This window comes from Achroia grisella, unplaced genomic scaffold, assembly GCF_030625045.1.
Source record: "Achroia grisella isolate CSIRO2021 unplaced genomic scaffold, CSIRO_AGI_Agris_v1 utg546, whole genome shotgun sequence".
In the NCBI taxonomy this organism is placed as follows: domain Eukaryota; kingdom Metazoa; phylum Arthropoda; class Insecta; order Lepidoptera; family Pyralidae; genus Achroia; species Achroia grisella.
The window spans coordinates 3075386-3098614 of record NW_026712931.1 but is presented as its reverse complement, the minus strand read 5'-3'; the positions used below and the strand labels follow the sequence as shown (position 1 = coordinate 3098614).

Sequence of the window (23229 nt, the reverse complement as noted above, 5' to 3'; positions counted from 1 at the left end):
TATTCATCTATAGTTTGATTTCAAAATTCTGACGAGTAAAATATAGACCACTTATCAATAGAATTAAGAATAAATGAACCTCTTCTTCGTTTTTATTATAAAAGAACATTTTTATATATTCACTGCAATGCGCAGACTTTTTAACATAGAGTTACATATAATAAAGATTTAAATCATAGATGAATAGATAATTATTCTTTTATTTTTTCATAATTCGTAAAATATGAGCAGTCTTCGATTTTACTTAAGTAGAATAGGAGCTTTGTATGCTGCTGCGACGACTGGCGCGGTTGCTAAACGAGCGCTGTACGCAGCGGCGACTGGAGCAGTGTACGCAGCGGCGACTGGGGCGGTGTACGCAGCGGCGACTGGGGCAGTGTACGCAGCGGCGACTGGGGCGGTGTACGCAGCGGCGACTGGGGCAGTGTACGCGGCTGCTAATGACGCAGTGTACGCAGCTGCTACTGGCGCAGTGTACGCTGCGGCGACGGGGGCGGTGTACGCAGCGGCGACTGGAGCGGTGTATGCAGCCGCAAATGGGGCAGTGTACGCTGCTGCAACAGGAGCTGCGACAGCTGGGTAGGCAACAGAATGGATGCCTGGTTTTGCAGCTACGGCTGCGAGAAGTCCGGCGAAAATAACCTGAAAATATACAATGTAATATAATAAATAACTGTAATGTAAATTCTAAAATTTTATATATATTATATTCTACATGGATTTTTGTTTTGTTTTAAATATCTGGGATATAGTCTTAGATGCATATTTATTTACCAGCTTGTACATGTTGTTGGTAGTTGATTGCTCTGATTTAAACAAGAGACTGATATCGAAAAAGTAACTGTAGTGAGTTTAAATACTTAATTGGTCAACTACAGGCGATAGTTTCGAGATATTACGAGGGATGGTTTACTTACTAGTTCCAATGTTGCACCGAATTCAAGATATACATCAAACAAAGGTTTATGCAAAAACAAACCAACAGTTTTTTTACACTAAAAGTTGAGATGTTATATTTTTTATTACCTATAGAACAAACATTTTAGAAACAAAATATTTTCTAAATATTGGAACCTAATTATACTCATAAATTTACTTAATTATGCCTATTTTTTCTATTTATAGGTATCAATGAGGAATGAATACTTTAAACTATCATTGATTTTTTACTTTGATTTAAAATTTTGTAACTTTTCAAATAATGCTCCATTTAGTGCATGTTCCCGTTTTGTGGCCTGCAATGAACCTGATTAATTCTATATCTTAAACTATATATTACCGTTATCATCACCATCATCATTTCAGTCCGGAAGACGTCCACTGCTGAACAAAGTCCTCCACCAAAAATTTCCACGACGATCGGTTCTGCATTGCTCGCAACCAACGCTTTCTAGCGATCTTAACCAGGTCGTCGATCGACCTACCCTTAGCCATTATCGTTGACATACCTGTCATATCATTTAAAAAAATAGGTAGAAATAACTTTGGTTCAGTTTTGTATACAACCGTGGAGCACGCATAAAGGATTCAGTAGGCGCAGTCGTCACATTGCGTCAGAGGTCAGTGCGTGCGTGCTCGTTGTTATAATAGACTAGTTGCAACAACCCTGGAGGTCAATGTGCCTATTTAAAGTGGACGACATTAAATCATAAGATGCTGGTTGAACAAAAAAAAATATTTCACAAAAACAGCTTCATACCTTCATACCATACAGAACCTGTTTTTAAATTTTAAATAAATATCTGGACCAACAAGAACAAATTGAATCGAAAAATTAATCTTAAAAAATATTAAAAAATCAGTACAGGCGTCAATATCGTGAATAGATATAGAATTTATGTGTGCAAACTGCACACATAAATAGTCGAACAGATAAATCAAATGACATAAACTCAATGGTACATTATTATTTAGCTTTTAAATAATCATGGTCATCAACCAAATCATGGTTTAATTCATTTAAATAACAAGTACATTTAATTTTAAATGAATTAAACCATGATTGGGTTGAAAATTAGATTATAATTATTGTAACACTTTAAATAATGTAACGAGTCTGTTCTATATATTTTGTAGTATATTTTCATTAAAAAGATATATATCTATGCTACACATTAAAATTATTCAATATATTGGTTATTATTCTGTACTTAGGGGGGAACATGATAGGTAATATCATTAGAATGTATAATGAAACTATGAAAGTGCTTTCATTAACAAAATGTTATATAATTTATATATATACATTTACAACTATATCTGTTTTAGAATTGAGGTACTCACTAAAATTTTACGGATAAAATTTAAACAATAATTGTCCTTAGATTTCTTTATCCTGGACAAGAATCGGGAAGATAAAAACAAGATTAGACTGTATGGAGGGCGACCATTGCTCTATCATTAAATAAAGAGTGGGACGGATGACAAAAGAAATATTTATTATAATACCCAAATTTTTAATTTTTCGCATTAGTGTATGCTTATTCTAACTTGATTTATACTTAATTAGGTTTCAGCCCACTATATTGCATTATACTATATGACGGTGTCGGTGTTTTCTAGGTATATATTTACAAAAATGTATCTATGGCTTTATATCAGTTGGCTATCTAGCCATGACACGTCATCATGACACAAGCAAGCTCTACTTGGATTGGGATATCGCTGTTTTGTGCTAAGATATTATTATTTTAATATAATAATAATATAAATAGCCTCGGTAGTCTAACGGTTTCGTATTAATTCCGTGGTCGCCGGTTCGATTCCTCGCATGGTACAAATATTAATATTCATGAGTATATCCTGTTTGGATCGGTCTCGGTATTTTCTATATAAATTACAAAAACTATATGGGTATATAGAATTTTTAAATACATATTTTTGTAAATACATATTATTTATAAATATATACATAATATGTATTTACATCAGTTGTCTAGTGCCTAGCGAAGAATAACAAATTCTTTGCTTAGCTTGGGACTAAATGGCGCTGTGTGAATTGTCCTAAGATATGCGTCATCGTCCGAAAGTTACGTTCGTTTACGTATGGATATAGACGGTAGATTCTATAATAAAACACTTATGTCAGGTAAATACTTGATTTAAGTCCCTACATTTGGCACAATTTACTGTTCAGGTCTCTCTTTTTTTAAGAATCCGTATATTTATATCTACTTTTCTATTATGTTGCCAACCATTACCAGCAGTTGCAGAATGATATTTAATTATTTTTCTGAATTATATGCTAGTAGAAATATTTCTTAGGTTACTATTAATAAATAAAATGTGTTGAATAAGATAACAGTTTAGTTTTCTCCATTGTTCATCCGATTCCTCGCTACATATTTGGTTGAGAAGAACAAGTTCAATAGATATCCTAAAGAGGACCATTGTTTGTGGATTTTTTAATTAAAATGCTGCTTGATTTCGTATATATATATATATATATATATATATATATATATATATATATATATTTTTTTAATTGTGAAAATAACTCGAAGTTTATATAATGTATACATTTTCCGGATGTTTTATTTTATATAATTGATATAATATATCTCACCTGTAAATCTTTTAAAAAATCTGTGAACGTAATATATATTCTACTAGCTGTACCCGCGACTTCGTCCGCGTAAATAATGAAAAATATTTAATAACTTAACTCAATATAAGTCAAATAAAAAAGTTTCATCGTTTTAACTTCAAAAATTCCATAAAATTCAATCAACAGCTTAAAAAATTAGTTTCAGGCATCTAACTTTGATACTGAGGACACTTCTATACAATCTTTCAAACCTATTTCTTTATTTATATTTAATCAATAGGCTAAAAAATAAATTTCAAGCTTTTAACTTTATACATGGATCTACCCTTTCAATCCTCTTGCAATCCTTTTTCACACTAAAAAGTAACCTATGTCCTTTCTCAGGATCTAGTCTATCTATGTCTGTTTCAAATTTCAATTTAAATCGGTTCAGTATTCTTGGCGTGTAAGCGAGACAAACAGACAGACAAAGTTACTTTCACATTTATAATATTAGTAAGATATTTAATAAACTAACTCTAAAAAGTCAAAGAAAAAAGTTTAATCGTTCTAGATTCCACAACCACACAAACAACAAATTTCCACAAAAACTTTCATTCCCTATTGTAAGGGTAATTTTTTTACAAACAATGAATGTCACATTTATTTATATTTAATCAACAGCCTCAAATATAAGTTTCAAGCCTCTAGCTTCAAAAATGACGTTCTTCCATACAATCTTTCATCCCCCTTTTTAACCCCTTACAACCCTTTTTTCGCATTAAAATGTAACCTATGTCCGTTCTCAGGGTCTATATTATCTGTATACGAAAATTTCATTCAAGTTGATTTAGTAGTTTTGGCGTGAAAGCGAGACAGACAGACAGACAGACAGAGTTACTTTCGCATTTATAATATTAGTAAGGATTATAATGAATATCTGTAGTAATAAAAAAAAATCTTTTGAATTGTCTATTTTCGCAAAAATTAATACATTGTTTTTATTAACACAAATTTTAAAATACATTGCATTCAGTGCATCATTTTATCAAGCTGAAAACAGTTTACGCACAGTAACAGCTTTAAAATGATCAGATGACATAAATAAAAGTAAAATGTAGTGCTTAACAATTTATTATTCACACTTATAAATCGGAGTCGGCATACATTTCTTAATCTTTTATTGCTTTCTTTAAAACTTAGCGACGTAGGTAATAGGCGGCGTATGGTGAGGCATAGCTGTACGCCGAGTACGCAGCAACAGGGGCGGTGTAGGCGGAGTACGCAGAGTACGCGAGGGGTGCTGTGTACGCGGCCGCCACGGGCGCGGTGTACGCTGCCGCTACGGGAGCGGTGTACGCCACCGGCGCTAGTACTCCAGGTTTGGCGGCAGCGAGGGCCAGGAAGCAGGCGAATATGAACTGAAACAATAAAAGTTTGACTGTAAAGTTACCGTTATGATAATTTCATCTTGTGTATTGTCGTAGTTAACTGTTCTACTTTTAAATTAAGCTACTTTTTTTCGGATTACTTTAATTATTTTGGCTACAGCTGGCCTTTACAGCTTCACCGGACGATGGGGAAGGAGTGCAGATGGCACTCCAAACCCGCGGAAGGACTTATAGAACGGACGAAGGCCTGACGGATACGACTTTAGTTTGAAGGCACCGCTAGGGGTTCTAACTTCGGCTTAGGCCGTCGTAATTGCGATCCCCGTTTTAATTGGACGAGGAATCCATAAAATGTAACTATCTACTCACCAGTTTGAACATCTTGATTGTTTGTTCACTGAGTTACTGAACTGAATGATGTTCAATTACTGTTTGTGGCGTACTTTATAGTAAGTTCTGAAGGCTGACATACGCAACGTGATGTGTGCACCTCCTTTGCATTTGTGGGCCACGTTTTTTGAATTGCGATTAGTATGGTCGGTATGAGAGTTGAGAAGTTAACAAGGATAGTATTTCGTTATAAAACACATACTAGTAAAGTTACATATTATATGAGATAGCTTTCGGAATAAGCGGTAGATTGAAAAAAAAATATGACTATTCAACAGTGCTTTAATGCAAGTTTATTTGAATAAATAATTTTCTATTATATTTAATTTTTTTTTATCTCGTTATTTACTTTTTGTCTTAATTTACTTAATTGTTTGTTATGTAAACAGTTTACATAACAAACAAAAAATATTTTGTCGGCCTCCGTGGTCTAGCGGTTTAAAACATTCGATGATACTATACGGTATAAATACTATAGATATAGTTACTATAATATATTTACTATGCTTAAATTAAGTTTATATGAAAAAAGTATTTTCTATTCTATTCATATTATTATTAAGTATTTATATTGTCTAATATTAGATAAATAAACAATCTATACTAATAAATATACAAACTAGGTGATATGTTAAATATAAACGTTAGCTCGAGGCGATTCATAAATAGTATTCTTTGTTTCTTACTACGCACGCACTACTTAGTACGCACTTTAATTGCGCTATTTTTTGTCATTATAGCATTTTCGATGAAATGATTTTCAATTTGAATGTTTTTTATAAATAACTTTTTTTACATGATGCAGACCAAGTGTTTCTTATTTAGTAAGGACAAAGGGGTTTTTAGTAATAGGGTGGCTCCTCATTCCTAGTACACTGTTAACTCCACTGGCGTGCTGTTGCTAATTTTCTGTATCATTATTATATTATTTGCAAAATAGTGAACCTAATCTGGCCTGACCTTCTCCTATATTTTTAACATTCCATTTATCACTGGTGGCTTATTGTATAGTTCATAACTTCATCATAAATTACAACCTGGTCATCGTTGAAATTGATATTCATTTATCGTAAATTGTGAATAATAATAATTTAACTCAGAGTTTAGCAGCTTATCAACACTTATCAGCACGCTGAATGTTATAGCACTGTGTACAAATAGTGTTTCATAGTAATGGGGACATGTTTAATAATTGAATAATAATATAACGCCATTACTATTATGTCAGATATAGTCTAAGATATAGTCAGGGGGTTTATCAATTGTCAACGTAATGGACATACAACACTTGATATGCTCATCTTTTCTGGGTATACGAGTACTTAAATCCAACTGGGCAAGAGGAGATCTATCGGCTCCGCGGCGTCTCCCAAATTAAATTTTATTTTGCTATCGGTACAAATAAATAGCCTTCACCTTTAGTCATAAATACAAAGATTTTTTGATGTCAGCCATATTTGAACCCACTTTTAGTGTAAGTAAGGGTAGTAAACCGCAATGACACAACACTTTGACATAATTGTATAAAATAACCGTTAAAATTCACACAAAAGTATCATGAATGAGGATCGTTATGTTTATTTTACAAAACGTATAACCAATTTATTATATGGAATATAGTTATTATTCTATAAGTAGAAAACAATGATACAGAATACAAAGATGATATATATATTTTGTTTTAAAAATATAACTTTTATTTTACTTTACAGAAAATTAGAATATTATAGAATACTATTTTGAATTGTATCAAAATAAATTGAACAGTAATATTACAGAGCGAATTACGTGAACCATGCATACAAACAAAATAAAAAGTTAAGTAAGTAGGAAATTCAATTGATTCATTACAATTAAGTATAGTACTTAACTTTTATTATTTACAAGGTACTAAATTGTTATCCAAACTGAGACAAATTGCCATTTCGTTCTACAAACGAACGCTTGACAGAAATTCATATAAAAACGTATGCCATAAATTACTTGCGCCATTGTTATGAAACACCACACTTTTGGCTCTTCCATATCATAAGTAGGAAAATAAAAAATGAGAATGCATTTATTGGTACGTATAAAATAATTGATATAATCTACTCATTTCGACTGTATATATTTTTTGTATGTTGCATCAGAACTTTGTTTTATATAAACCTCTTGATTTTAAAATTCTTATGATGCGATTATAGTCTTATTTCACTTGGCCGAAGTGCCTCAATCCAAAATCGACCAACTTGAATAACAGTGTAAGATTAAGATACTAACTCATAAAAAATGTAGTCGATCTGAGAATTCCTCCTTTTATTACCTATATATATACTAAATATATATATATATATATTATTATAACACATACAAGTTTAGAAATGCCTTTATTTATTTCAATTTTACAGATGTGCTTCGTGCTGGTTGCAGTCAGCAATGCGTCCGTACTAACTCCACGTCGGACATTCAGTCTGACTGACTTCGATTTAGGGGCTTTAGGTTTTGGTAGTGGTAGTATTGGTGGGGGTATTGGTGGTGGTATTGGTGGTGGTATTGGTGGTGGTATTGGTGGTGGTATTGGTGGTGGCATTGGTGGTGGTATGGGTGGTGGTATGGGTGGTGGTATGAGTGGTGGTATGGGCGGTGGTATGGGAGGTGGTATGGGTGGTGGTATGGGCGGTGGTATGGGTGGTGGTATGGGTGGTGCTATTGGTGGTCGTATTACTGGTGGTATAGGCGGACGCCTTTACAGTGGTGTAGCTGTCCCAACGTACCCCCGTTTGATGCCCATTGTATATGGATTATCAGGTAGTTATATGTCAAGCTAGAAACACTTAGAAAAATACTAATATAATGACATTGATGTTCAAAGTTTTTGTATAGATTTGCTTATATGTGAAAAATATAACTACTGAATATCTAAATAAATACGTTTATTTATGCCTTAGTGTTCTACTTTACTTGTTATATCCTGAACAAAATACCATAATGAAAAATACATAATTGAACAATTCTCTTTGCTTTTCAAATCAATTGGGTTTTACTCTCGCTTTTAATACTAAATTCAGCAGGATTATGCACATAATTAACTACTCACTAATCTATATAACATATAGAGATTTATTTTTAACCAACTACAAAGTGAAGTGTCGTATGTTCGACGTGTATGTCTGTTTCCCTGCGGCATTGTAACTCCTAAACGAATGGACCAATTAATATGCCGCTCTGTTTGTTTGTAAATAGACATGATTGAAATTCTTAGCTACTAAATACCTAAGATATTTTATTGAAACCCAGTTCAATAAAATATCTCAGGTATTGCGTTATTTATTTTGTTTTATTTTTATTTATTTTCTTTCAATGCACATATGTAAATAAAATGAATGGAGGACTATACACCTTGTGGATTTATCTACCTTAGTCAACCATGAGTGGTGCCGAGAAAGTTTGTTAGCGGTGCACTGATGAAAATGAAAAATATCTATATATTATTATTATATATATATGGTAATAAATACTATCTATGAATGAATACTTATTGACCTGACAATCCGATAGTAAGTACAATCTCAAAATGAAAGTAAGTAAATATAATATGTAAATGGAACGGCTAAAAAGCTGACAGGCCATCTAATGGTAAGTGGTAATAGTCGCCTATATTATATAATATAATTTTATCTGTGCCTATGTACCGGAACAGGACTACTGACATCAAATTATCATGAGACCCCCATGGAGTTGTCAATTTGAATGTTTCAACGCCAATCAGATCCATTATATCCACCTCATAACACATGTATTTAACGACGTCTACTTAATCTTTGTTTGTTGTGTTTACAATTATTTTAACTTAATATTAATGTGAAATCTAATAAGTCCGCAGTGATTTACATTACAATACTAAATAGTTCAAAATCAAATGTCCATCAACTCATTTTGTTATGCAAATTTATTTTCCTAATTTTTTAATATAAACAACGTATGTTATAGCTAACAATTTTAGCGATACCTCCTATATACATAAAAGTCGTAACAAATAAAATCAGAAGTTGACATTTATAAAGTTAGTCAATAAACATTTTATGATGCTAGAATGAATCGACGTTCAAATATATATAGACAATATTAATATAAAATAATTAGCGAAGAAAATAAACCATAATAATAATAATAAACTGAAGACTATTCACACAGTCCCATCTAGACCCAAGTTAAGCTATCTAAAGCTTGTGTATAGCAGCATACAAGTAAGACATGCTGGATGTTTTCTATATATATTATATACAATTTATACATAGAAAACATCACCATTGGATAGCTTCGTATAGATAATATATGTAGAATTATTTGTTTATTTCAAGCTCACAATTTCCTGCTATTTTTAAGAGAAAGTTCTATCCTATATCCGTACTTGTAATATGCGTGACATAACAAATAAATTCATTTTAGTAATTACTGTAATTATTTGAATTGATTATTGAGGTAAAACACATTAACTTATACATTATTTCATGACGTTTATGACGTATGTATCAATTATATTAATATTTCTTAGCCAATTAATATAACTTAACGAGTTTGATGGACTACCTGTTTGCGTCCGATCAGGTTTTACAAAAAATATAAGAATAAGCTCGCTTGTCTATCGAGAGTTTCGTGTCAATTTATATTAGACTAATAATTAAATTTATTTCATTAGTGTTGTATAAATTGACATAAAACATTGTGTTTTTATACAACCTAGTTATTTTAGAAGACTGTTAATGTATGTATGATGTATTTGTAACTATTTATTATTAAATGTTAATTGATTAATTACGTTTTAAAAAAGTAGCAGAGTAAAAATTTAATAAGTACGGAGGCATAATACCTTGGTCATTACGAATGGCATCGCAAAAGGGGTAAAGGGGGAAAGGATCCACGGTCTTCAATTGAGGACATGTCGTGTCCGTCACATCATGTCCGTTGCACAGTGCATGTATGGAAGCGACTGTAACCTGTTGTTATTTTACATTACATAGGCAATAAAGTTGTTTGTTATTGCATTACCAAATAAATAATCAATATGGGAAAAGTTCTCTTCTAGTAAACTCAGATTATAAAGGACATTCCTATAATTATATGTGTTTAAAAATACTTATTGCAACTAGTTTTTATTTAAACATGGGATTTGCAAAACTATATGTAAGATACGGTTGACGGCCTCAGTGACTTAGCGGGTAAGACCCCGCTTTACTTCCATGGGTCGCGGGCTCTATTCCTCGCACGTCGCAAACATTTATAGTCATGAGTATGATTGTTTGTATCAGTCTGGGTGTTTTCTATATTCATATATTATGTGTTCATTTACAAATAAAGTATCTATGTATTTGTGGTTCTATACAAATACAAGATACTTTTTTTTACGTAACAAAACCTCTGCTTAGCTTGGGACTAGATGGCCCCTGTGTGAATTGTCCTGAAATATTATAAAAATAATTAAAGTAAGGCTCAAGTATTTGACGTATATATACGATTTATAAAAAGGTATATTCTATGTATTTTTTTGATCTACGATAAAATCATAAAATATTTCGGACAAGGCGCCACTTATCATAGAAAAAAATATAATCTGATACAAGGACTAACCGAATTAACTTATGGGTTTGTGTGATTCAAAAAAGCTGATTGTAATAACTGTATGGTCTATATATTAACATCATCACGAACATGTGACTGCCATGTTTCCACTAGGACTAGAAGAGTTCCCTCTATATCTTCTAATTACACTGGCCTATTTCAGTCTTTCAACCCTAAAGCATCATACAAACATGCTGCTTGGCGACTGAAATCGATGAAAACTACTACTATAGATGTACTAGAAATATAACAAAGTTTACATAAAATTATTGTTTCAACGTGTTTTTTGTTGAAACGTAAGTACAGGTACCACTATTTAAAAAGTTGATTATAAAGAAACAAATAAATCTTTAGTTAATAGTACATTCGTGTGTATATTGAATTAAAATGAATAGTAATTTAATACCTATTATTTAATATGATATTTAACTTTAATAATTTATTACAATTAAGTTGCATAGGTACCTATCAACTTTCGTTATTTACAAGGAACTAATTTGTTATGCAAACTGAGACAAATTACCATTTCGTTCTAGTTCTACAAAACAAACGTTTGTGTGAAATGCCGTATAAATACGTGAGCCATAAAAGACTTAATTCATTATTTTCATACATCACACTTTTGGCACTATCCAATATCAAATACAAAACTAAAAATGAGTATTCAGTTATTAGTAAATATACTATATACAATATATTAAGTATTTTATATTAATTTTGTTCTCATTAAACGAGAAGATATGTGTAAGAATCAGTAAGAAAATAATCATTATTTATTTATTTATAAAATTACATGCTCTCAGTGAGTATTCCAGTACAATACCAATGCACTCACCAAGGAATAAAACGTATGCAATACATACATTAATAATAATAGTAATGATAACAATAAGGTCATAAAAAAAAGAAACAAAATTAAAAATAATGAAAATAAAAACAGCTACAATAATATCCATAATCTAGAAATATACTAATACTGTGACTCCACAAAATTTGTTACCGCTCTGTGAAACTCTGTGGCAGTACAATTAAATATGTCAAGTGGAAAAAATTATATAACTCATTAAGCAGACGGAGTGCTCTTGGGAGTGGTGCATGATCAGCATTTAAGGTTCTACACAGGAGCAGGGCAAATAAATTGTATTTACGATTACGCTTTCTATGTTCTGGGACGTGAAAGCTGATCAGGTCTAATATAGTTGGATTATATCTTATTCCTCTGATAATTTTGAATACGAACTCCAGGAGTAATATATTTCGTCTCACTTCGAGGGCTCTATATCCCACCATACCTAACAAGAAAGTGCTCGGATATAAATGTGGATAACCTACTCGATAAACATATTGTTTATAGTATAACCATCTGATAAACATTTTTTGCAATTTTTCAATCATCATTGAATATTTTGTCTCGTGTGGATTCCATATGATAGCGTTACTTTCTAAAATACTCCTAACGTAAGCATTATACAAAATTTTGATAGCTTCAACACTATTCAGATGTTGGGCCTGCCTCTGTACAAATCCTAGATATCTGTATGATCTGCGACATATCCCTACGATATGTTCACGAAAAGATAAATCCTCATCACAATCATTAACACTCCTAAATCGCTAACAGAGCTAACTCTTGGTAGACACGTGGAGTCTAGACAGTAATTAAAGATAAAAGGTTTTTTTAATCGACTGAGTGTTAACACTGAACATTTGTCAATATTAAACATTAAGTCATTCTTCTCACTCCATTGTTTGACGGAATCAATATCTTGTTAGAGAAGAATACAATCAAAGTAGCTATTAATTTTAAAATATAATTTGAGATCATCATCAAATAACAGGCACCTTGCTGAACTAACAGATTTATAAAATAACCGATGTAATTCCTTTATTTTCTAACGATTATTTTCATATTTTTTTGCTTGAATAGTAACTATATACAATACAGGTCTAATATTTTTTTGCATAGGCAGTGCATATATTTGATGTTTCAATTAAAGGAGATGAGGACTAAGAATAAGAAACCAAGAAGTATTCGGAGTTCATATCGGTTCATACTTCACATTGACATCGTGTAACATGCTGCCGCATATAAAATAGAGTTCAATTGAGAAAAAATTACTTATTTTTTTAATGTATTTGTTTTCTTTTACAAATATGTTGATTGGAGTCTAGGGGTGATATGAGCGGAAATGTGGGTGGCCATTTAGTTGGTAATATGGATGGTAGTGTGGGTACTTCTTTGATTGGATATGTGGATAGAAACCGTAAATTGATACGGTTTCTATCCACAGACCATTGGGTCTGAAAGCCCCAACGTATACTTGGTTGATGTTCATAGGACCTAGATTATCAGGTAACAGGGTACATAATAGATTACTGTTGTAGGTGACCGCTAATGTTTTATTATACATTTTTGTATATATATTTTTATTTGTTAAAAGCATAATACTTTTTAGTGAAAGATAAATAAGTTTATTTGTACCTGAGCATGTAATTTGTTACACCCTAAATAAATAAAATAAATTCTTAAGACTACATACATTATGAACAGCTTTTTATTGATTCATTAAAATAAAACATATTTTTTGTAAATAGAGCCGTCAAGAAGTACTTTTAAATCAGAGATAGTATTATAATAAGTAAAAAAAAAATACAAACACCTTTTAAATTAATATATTTAATGAAAACAAGTTTTATATTGCTCCTCAATTGTACAATTGAATTGTTCATTCGATTTATTTTATCTGCATGACTCTTCAATAAGTCAGTAAGTAAGTAGACAATATCTTGGCGATACCGATGCCATGAACGTATTATATAGACATACAGGAGCCTAAAATGGTTTATGAGTTTACTTTTATAAATATGTGTCATTTGTATCCATAAATACTAGTTGATCAGTACTAAAGTTCCAAAATTGGATAAAAGTTAGTTTACTAGACTATTTGACTTATTGGTCTTCACATCTGTTTACCTGGAGGGTATTTGTGAATTGGACAGGAATGATCGAAGTGTTTGTATGTAATTACGTATATACAAACACTTTGATAGTTAATATCCATTGACAATCATTTACATACATTATTGTCAATTGGTAGTACTGGATAAAACTGAGGCATAGGTGAATGCCTAGTAAGTAGTAAAAATAAATATTAATTATTGCACAAATAATAATAACAGGAAATACATGTGATTAATAATAATTTATTGTTCGGAATTGACAACACGTTTAAAGATTTGTGATTTTAGCGACGTAGGTAGTACGCGGCGTATGGTGAGGCATAGCTGTACGCCGAGTACGCAGCAACAGGGGCGGTGTATGCGGAGTACGCAGAGTACGCAAGGGGTGCTGTGTACGCGGCCGCCACGGGCGCGGTGTACGCCGCCGCTACGGGAGCGGTGTACGCCACCGGCGCTAGTACTCCAGGTTTGGCGGCAGCGAGGGCCAGGAAGCAGGCGAAGACGAACTGAAATGAATTACAATATAAGCTTTAACACTATTGAATTCCTATTATTGTGCTCTGTTTTAGTTACATAACTTATTATAAATCTTATACTTTTTCTTCTTTCACTTTCTGTTACTTTTACGGCAATTAAATTCCAGAATAATAAACATACATCTATATATTACGAAGAAGAAATATTTTATTGTTTGTATATTTGTAATAAAGAAACAAAATAATTTGCCCGATTTCAAAAATTCTCACTATTCCACACACTTAATTATATATTCCGAGTAAATACTCAGTTGAACGTAAACTTCAATATTCCGTTAAAACTTACCAGCTTGAACATGTTGTTTACTGGTTTAGAAGGTTTCAGAAGAAACAAGTGACTACAATGGTAGTAGCGTATGTGATGTTTTGTATTAAGTTTCGATCCAATTTATACTAACCGATTGTATCGAAGACTCTCAATGAAGAAATAGCCTTGGTGCGTATGCCTGGAATAATAAGTATCTTCAGACTGTTAGGAAGGTCGTAGAAGCATGTTCGACCAAAGTATTCTCTAATTAACGGGTTATGGAACAAACTACCAGTACAGATACAGGAAAGTCCATCAATCGGTTGTTTTAAGAAAAGGTTGAAATCGTACTATTTATCGACCTTAGTATGATTCGTTTCATCATGTATTTTATTATTTGTATTTTGTGTAATATATGTAGATATCTATAGTAATTGTATATGTATGTATATATATATATATATATATATATATATAACTTTTCTTAATGTTTATTTTATTTATTATTGTATATTTTATTATAATTATAATATAATTCGAACTTTATTTAATATGTTGAATTTTAAATATTTTATTTTTTCAACTTTTGGAGATTTTAACATAATAGTTTTAATTGCACAGGTGTTACCTACTCACCACTAGCTATGCCACACTGTTGGGTTGACTGGTAGAGATCTCTCTTAGAGATAAGTCCACCTTTGCTCACTCTGTATATGTTTAAGTTTAGAACTGTATTTAAAAGTGCAGTAAAGAATATATATAAATGTAATATAATAAGAATAATTCCTTGTTGTGGTTTTACAAAATGACATCATATAACATGACACCGTTGTCAGAAGTACCTAAGTAACGGTGACAGGGCTTCTTTTGATAGTAACAATAAAGAAGATAATAATAACCCTGTTATACAATGTAGTACGTAGTAATAAAGTGTAATATACAATGACTTCAATTATAATGTATGCTATTTTATATGAAATTATAATTCATTATTACAAGTAAATAGTTGAAATTGAGAGAAAAGACATTTAATTCCAGATTTTTATATATGATGGCCCTAACTTATTTTCCTAGGAAAATAAGTTAGGGCCATCAAATTGAATATTTTTTCTTTGCCTACTATTTTAACAATATTTAAAGTAATCTTTATTTGGGACACACTATAAAAATCTAGAATTAAATGTCTTTTCTCTCAATCAAAATAATTCAGTTTGCTTCTGCTTTATTTGTCTTCTGCATTATCTGTTTATTCTGCAACTTGTCGATTTAACGATTTAGCACGCATGGTGGTCTAACTATGGATTTAGCACACCACTTTACTTCTGATTGTCGCGGTTTCGATTCCTCGTACGGTACAAACATTTGCATCCAAGGGTATAATTGTTTGTATAGGTATGGGTGCTTTCTATGTGAGTTATTTAAGTAGGTATTTATATCAGCGTTCTTGTAGCCATAACATACGTTCTGCTTATCTCGGGACTATATATATATTATTATTATAATAAACATCCCATAACATTTAATGCTCGTTTCATTCCATTTGGGGTCTTAATAATATAACACTGAGAATTTATTTTACATATTTGACTATTTTATCTGATATGGGATAATCTAGAATTATCGAGGCTATTAGATTTGACGCTATCAGTTTTAATACATTAATCATATTTTTCTTTAAATTTCGCTATAAGAATTTTTATGTATTATCCTACATCACTCCAATAAATCAGAAATAATTAAATATGGCCCAGCCATTCATTAGTTGTGAATGTTAATGGATATTTGAGTATTTATCATATAACCCGTAGATATAATAGATCATATACTTCGTTCTTATCTAAAAAATAAATGTATAAGGCGTACTGGAGGTTTCATTTGATGATGTGATGTCCATATCTCTCTTTTAATGTTTATTCCGGTTGCCCCTTAGCACTATATAGTAATATTACTATGTTAAGAGATCGATTCCTACATTAGAAAACTACATTCACCGACGTAAGGCCTATGTATAAGGGCCAACTGCAGTAGGTTAATGAGGCTAATTTAATTCAGTAATAATTAATATTTTTTATTTCAATTACAAATAGAAGGTACAGAAAACTACTGTATTTATGTGTGTATTGTCACCCGATATTGTCACCTAATTTCAGAGCTTATTTTAATTAATGTTGTTACAGTAAATAATTAACTGTAGACTTATGTAATTGTAATGTTGTTGACCGTAGCTATCGTCTTCTTGGGTTAATTACAAGATCTACTAAAAACTTTCGGTAGAATAGAAGCTTAATTTCTATTTATTTCTCACTCGTTTGTATATTTTTAGAATATAACTCGGATATGGTCTCTCTTCTATAGACTACGTAGCAATCAAATTGAAAGTATTCAAAGTTGTTATTTAAAGATACTTAGCTATATGCGGCTTAGGTCGTAAACTTGCATCTTACAGTGAACTTCTGAAATATTTTAATCTCTTTGTACATAAAACGACAAAAGAATGACCTGAGCTTGTTACATAAAATTATTCATCATCAGTTGGACTGTTCTTTCTCTGTTAAACTTTAATACGAAATTTAGATCACGCAATAGTATTTATAACACTTTCTATCTACAGGTTTACTCAAATAATACTTCATATTTGATTATCAAATAGTTCGAATGTGTCGCCAATACATAATAATAAATACATTCTTGTCTCGAATAGAAATATATATATTTCCCATCAAAACTGGTTCAGTTCCGGAGACAATTAAATTTCCATCGTAAACAGTTAAATTAAAGTGTGTCAAAATATACTTAATTTACCTATTTTTTTATGTATAAATAAATTTCTCTTAACATAATGATTTATAGCATCACGTTGTTATATATTATTTTCTATTTAGTTTACTTTTTATTACATAACCTTATCCAGCGTATATTGAATGCGTCTATATAAATTATCTTTTAGGCATACATTCTGTTGGATTACAATCCAGTTTTGTACCGAACAACACGCTCCTAATTATATTAATGTATTGATTGTAATCTGTTTTGTATGCTAATAAATAAATAAATTGGTATATTTTTTATCTTACTACCCTAGTACTATTGTTATTTGTAAAATAAACTTGTTTCACAAATAACAATAGTTATCTATATATATTATGTTGTTACTTTTCAGGAACAAAATATATTTATATTTGTTCCTGAAAAGTAATGATTATCAAAACCTAAAAGTACCAATTTTAATTCAAGTACGCAATGTACTTGTAGCAGATAAGCAACCGGTGTATTAATAGAAAAACGTACAAAATAATACACATCACACGTATTTGTATTTCGATTATGGCCACAAAAACTTAATGTTGCAACGCATTTTGCATGAAACTACAAAATACGATGCAACATTCAATTTCCTTTGAAGAATCTGAGTTGAATTACATGTAACAAATAGATTTCATTATTTTTCATATAAAGTTGTGACTTAAAGTATAATGCATTGTTATGTAACTAGGTACTCTGTTATTCACGTTATAGTTAATAAATAAATAAATAATAACAGAAAATCATTTGTGCTTAATAATTTATTGTTCGGCTTTGATAACACATTTATTTATTATTTTTTTATTATTACAGGATTCTAGCGACGTAGGTAGTAGGCGGTGTATGGTGAGGCATAGCTGTACGCCGAGTACGCAGCAACAGGGGCAGTGTAGGCGGAGTACGCGGAGTACGCGAGGGGTGCTGTGTACGCGGCCGCCACGGGCGCGGTGTACGCCGCCGCTACGGGAGCGGTGTACGCCACCGGCGCTAGTACTCCAGGTTTGGCGGCAGCGAGGGCCAGGAAGCAGGCGAATATGAACTGAAATTAATAACACATATGTAAAAACTAACTGATGTATTAAATTTGCGTTAGTGTAGTTTGCTTAGATTTCCTCTTTCGAAATTGAAACCTATGATTATATAAAGTATGACATATTACATAAGTTTAAATGAACAATTGATTACTTTATTTTGTTACTGTATTCTCTGTGATCGGTTATAACTTAATTAGTTACATATCTCAAATACAATAATTAATAAGCAAAATATTTCAAATAAGGTTTACTATAAATTTATAGTAATTATAAGTAGTATTTTAGTTAAAATGTATGTATGTAGAATGAGTAATTAAATTAAATATAATTAATATTCCTAACTATTAAAAATCTTACCAGCTTGAACATTTTGTTTGTTTTACAAGTAAGTCTGGAGAAGCAGCTGAATTCAAGAATACTTTTGAATGTGATGTTGTGTCGTATTTCACTCCCATTTTATACTAAACGTTTGTTGAAGAATCACTATGAAGAAACAGCCTTGCGGCGTATGCTTTGAATATCAAGTAATAACACTGATCAGAGACGTTGCCATGCAACGGAGATAGTTATCCAGTCTTATAAACAATGATTCTTTAATTCTCTAAATTTGTGATAACTTTGTGTGTTAAATGTACATATTAAGAAAAATTAAGTAGGTACATGTGATACCCAAGAATAGAAAATCATTTATTCAAATAAACTTAATTTAAGCACTTTTGAATAGTCAACATTTTTTTAAATCTACCGCTTATTCGGAAAGCTGTCTCATCACAAGAAGAATAAGCAAGAAACTTGTGTGTTGCTCTTTTAAACAATCCTTGTAAGTTCACATTTTACAAGTCGAAACGTGTGAATACAAACCTCCAACCAGCACTAATTTATTTAGGCTCAACTATAAAAACACAATAAGATTAAATCAGTCGTAGTGATAAGAGCAGACCAGTCCCTACAAGCAGCACTCGTTCACGAGTATGACGGATGAGCCAGCCATCACTGCGCTCGACCATATTTTAGGGAGCCCAATGACCCGGCCCACCACGCCGCCACATGTCTGGACATTTTAGTGAGCATGACTACTCATTCCACTCGACCACGTCACACCCATTTTTCCTATTTCAGGAAAATAGTCGAGAATCAAAGATGTTATCTTATAAAAACTGTTTTTATTCTATTACTAATTAATACTTTAATAAAAATAATAAATACAAAGGTTTGTTTATTATTATTTTTTTGTATTAGAACTTGTTTTAACGGAAATACGTTTTGCATAAAATTAAATCATTAACAGACGTATTTCCCAGTTTAATAGCCTTTAAAACAATTAATGCACATTATTAAGTTACGTTTCATGATTAGTTAATCGATTAAATTGTACAATCAATTTGTGTAACGGGTTAACTTTTTAATCAACTTAAATTGAATTAGGCTAGTATATTAACACCTCGTGAAGTATTTTCAATCTCATTGAAACAAGATGCTTTTGAAAACGGTGAGTACTTACCTAGTTTTTTAATGTAGAATTATTTTCTTATGCATTTCTTTATGTCATATATATAATACTGCGAATTGCCAGAGTTAAACAATTACGTAGTGTATATTATCCTAACATGTCTATTAAAAATATGTAAATTTCCTCTGTTCTGAAAAGTTTTTTATAGGATATTGTTTAATAAATTTAGACCTTCATTTTCGTCATCATCTATTATTATTATACTAAATCTGTGCACATATATAGTTTTATTAATATATCTTGTATGCCTTACCCATTATTTTTAGAAAATTATTAAATTGAATGTGTAATCATCAAACATATGGACATAAAATCTCTGTACTTTAGTTACTACGCATGCCCATATGTCACCTCTAAATATATCCTCTTATACAACAATATAAAATAATAAATATACGTACTATCTATAAATAGACAGGCTGACAATTAGACACTCCTTTTACAATATGTATAATACTAATTTATTTATGTCTGAGACATCTTGACATACAAATAATCAAAATTACCGCATGTAAACATATTACGAAGGATATTTCAGAATATCCTTCCTGATGATTACAGTAATTTTGCTCTATTTATCAATGTTATTGAAGTCCATCTAAATATATTAGATTCTTTATCTACACAGGCTAAAAATACAGAGAAAAGGAAACTGTATACTTTTATATAGCTTGTCTGTGTAAACTTTAATTACTTATAATAATAGATACCTGTAAGAAAATTGAAATAATGAAAGGTTTTTTATCTACGTCTGTAAATTCTAGTCTGTTGTAATTTATACATACTTGAAATGTGAAAATTTGTGATACTATAATTAAATGTTGTGTGAGAAAGAGTAAGAACATTTAATGTCATAATAATAATAATAATCTCAGGACAATTTACGCAGCGCCATCTAGACTCAAATAAAACTAGCTTGTGTTATAGGTACTAGATAACTGATACAAATACATAGTTATATTTTTTTCATAAATACATACATATTATACATAGAAAACACCTAGACCGATGCAAACAATCGTACTCATGAATATATATGTTTGTGTCATGCGAGGAAACGATCCCGAGACCATGGAAAGTAAGGCGATGTGCTAGACTAGACCACTGAGGCCGTGGTCTAGTCTAGCACACCGCCTTACTTTCCTTGCTACTAAAGGTCTCATTGTCTCGTACTGTCTCATATGTGTACTTACTTACGTGTACTTTCAATATTTCAGTGGCTTCTACTACTAATTGTAACGATGCTTACAATATCGTCTGGTAGCGGATACCGGCGACTGAGAGTTCGCCGCCCAGTCGTTGTAATGAAGAAACTTATGCCATCGCACCGTGCGAGAATGTCATTAGGCTGACGCAGAAATCCAGTAAACTTGTCGAAATATATAAATACATACAATTAAACGTTTAATAGCATATATTTTTTATATCATTTCCACCTCCAGTCAAAACTACATGCTACTCAATTTTAATTAATCTCTTCTTAGTGATACCCAGATATAAATCCGTTCTCCTCTTATTCTATATATTTATTAGGATAGCAATAGCTACGTAACTATCTTAAACATACAATTGCGAACACTGTTGTTTCACTTTGATAGTTAACATGTACAACCACTGATAATATGTCTTCAGTATTAAAAAGGTATAAGAGTGCTATGACTGATCTAGCACATAGATATCTATAATAATATTCATGATATCTTATAACTATATTATGAAACTGTTTTTATGAGTATTTGTTTCACGACTTAACGGGTGCAGAGTTTTAATAAAATATGTCGTGAGGATAGATTTTATACCGAGAAAGGATATAGATCCTTTATCTTACTAATATTATAAAGACGAAAGTTAATGAGTATTGATGGATATTTGTTACTCTTTCAGGCAAAAACTACTGAACGGATTTGGATAAAAAATTACAGTAATGCAGCTTATATATCAGAATAACATATAGGCTATAAATTTCATGCGGGTGGAACCGCTTCTTTTAAACAAAGATAGAAAATATTTCCATTAAATATATGATTAAAATCTTCTAAACAAATGATGTACATACATCATCTACCTTGTTGATACTAAAGTGATAAGTAACTTATCTACATCAATATTATACCTAGATGTAAAGTACATCCATTTTCAAAATTGTGTTACTTGAAGTTCCGAATACGTTTTTGAGCCCTTGAACTCGCAGTGGACTGGATCTAAGCAAGGTTGAACGTGACCATAATACTAATGAACCATTAGGATGATATTTTGTCTAGTTATCCGGGTTTGACTCCATACAAGATCATACGCAAGGTATTCCATGTCATATATAATGTGATTTTCAACTACCAGTGTCATTATCATTACCGTCGTATTCACTTAACAAGCGTGTCACATCAGCATTATGTTCAAATTTGTAAGTATTACAACGCGATTACGTCTGGACAAACTTTTATTCCCTATTTCACTCCTTCCAGATTCTCTATTGAAATAAAATAGAGACTATATCCGTCCTAGTCATATAATATCTCATAACGTCAACTTTCATTTAGAACCATTTAATTGTGAAGAGATAAGTTATACAGTTCAAATAAATAATTAATGATCAAAATCAAAATCTTAATCTAATTTAGAATTGGTAATAGCTGTACAGTAAATTTCATTCAAATATATCCAGCCCTAAAGCATTTAGAAATATCTAAATATAAAAGAAAAAACCACTTTGACATTTATAGTATTAATAGTTGTAATAGAATATCCTCTGCTTAGCTATTCTTATTTAAAAAGAATCCTTAACATTATTAGAAATGTAAAAATAAATTATGTCTTATCTTTTATAACCTACGCGGCGTTTTAATAGTCATAAATTATTCACAATAATATAATATTTGTAAGTCACAATCGCTTGATCCTGGTCAAACAAAATGTTCCGGTCATACGGTTACGCTAAAATTCAACAAAAACTAAAAAATCAGCACAGAACTAAATAACAAATTATTAATTAAAAAAAAATTGATTACAGATATTATTTGCTGCCCTCCTGGCTTTCGCATCGGCGAAGCCACTTCTTGTATATCCTGAGGTGGCAGCATATACAGCGCCTGTCGCCGCTGCATACACAGCTCCTGTATCTTACTCTGTATACAACGATTACCCCATAGCGTACTCCGCCTACAATTATGCCGCACCATATACCTATTATGTACGCTAAATATACACTCGAAGACATACCATAAAATATATGAA

The 23229-nt window shown here is 31.4% G+C and overlaps 4 protein-coding genes across 4 annotated transcripts; 1 reads left to right on the top strand and 3 right to left on the bottom strand.

Moving 5' to 3' along the window:
* Positions 1-240: 240 nt before the first annotated feature.
* Positions 241-5332, bottom strand: LOC131848059 (cuticle protein 18.6-like). Its single transcript, XM_059197815.1, has 5 exons — positions 5287-5332; positions 4734-4947; positions 4320-4347; positions 775-841; positions 241-642 (listed from the first exon to the last, which is right to left on the bottom strand). The coding sequence occupies exons 1-5, from the start codon at positions 5296-5298 to the stop codon at positions 241-243; spliced, it is 723 nt and encodes a 240-aa protein (XP_059053798.1). The 5' UTR covers positions 5299-5332.
* A 2365-nt stretch (positions 5333-7697) lies between these two features.
* LOC131848058 (uncharacterized) lies at positions 7698-8117 on the top strand. Its single transcript, XM_059197814.1, has one exon. The coding sequence runs from the start codon at positions 7698-7700 to the stop codon at positions 8115-8117; it is 420 nt and encodes a 139-aa protein (XP_059053797.1).
* A 5981-nt stretch (positions 8118-14098) lies between these two features.
* Positions 14099-14754, bottom strand: LOC131848097 (vitelline membrane protein Vm26Ab-like). The gene is made up of 2 exons (XM_059197852.1): positions 14692-14754; positions 14099-14375 (listed from the first exon to the last, which is right to left on the bottom strand). Exons 1-2 carry the CDS (start codon positions 14701-14703, stop codon positions 14154-14156), a joined length of 234 nt encoding a protein of 77 aa, XP_059053835.1. The 5' UTR covers positions 14704-14754; the 3' UTR covers positions 14099-14153.
* A 3458-nt stretch (positions 14755-18212) lies between these two features.
* LOC131848098 (vitelline membrane protein Vm26Ab-like) lies at positions 18213-18926 on the bottom strand. The gene is made up of 2 exons (XM_059197853.1): positions 18846-18926; positions 18213-18493 (listed from the first exon to the last, which is right to left on the bottom strand). Exons 1-2 carry the CDS (start codon positions 18855-18857, stop codon positions 18272-18274), a joined length of 234 nt encoding a protein of 77 aa, XP_059053836.1. The 5' UTR covers positions 18858-18926; the 3' UTR covers positions 18213-18271.
* Between the last annotated feature and the right edge of the window lie 4303 nt (positions 18927-23229).

Excerpts from the sequence above, each read along its gene's own strand:
- LOC131848059 (XM_059197815.1), bottom strand. Across the intron at positions 4,348-4,733 it reads ATACGCCGCCTATTACCTAC|ATAATATAGACCCTGAGAAC; the intron begins GTCGCTAAGTTT and ends TTTCGTATACAG. Across the intron at positions 643-774 it reads CCAACAACATGTACAAGCTG|GTTATTTTCGCCGGACTTCT; the intron begins GTAAATAAATAT and ends GTATATTTTCAG.
- LOC131848058 (XM_059197814.1), top strand. The coding sequence starts at position 7,698 with ATGTGCTTCGTGCTGGTTGCAGTCAGCAATGCGTCCGTACTAACTCCA.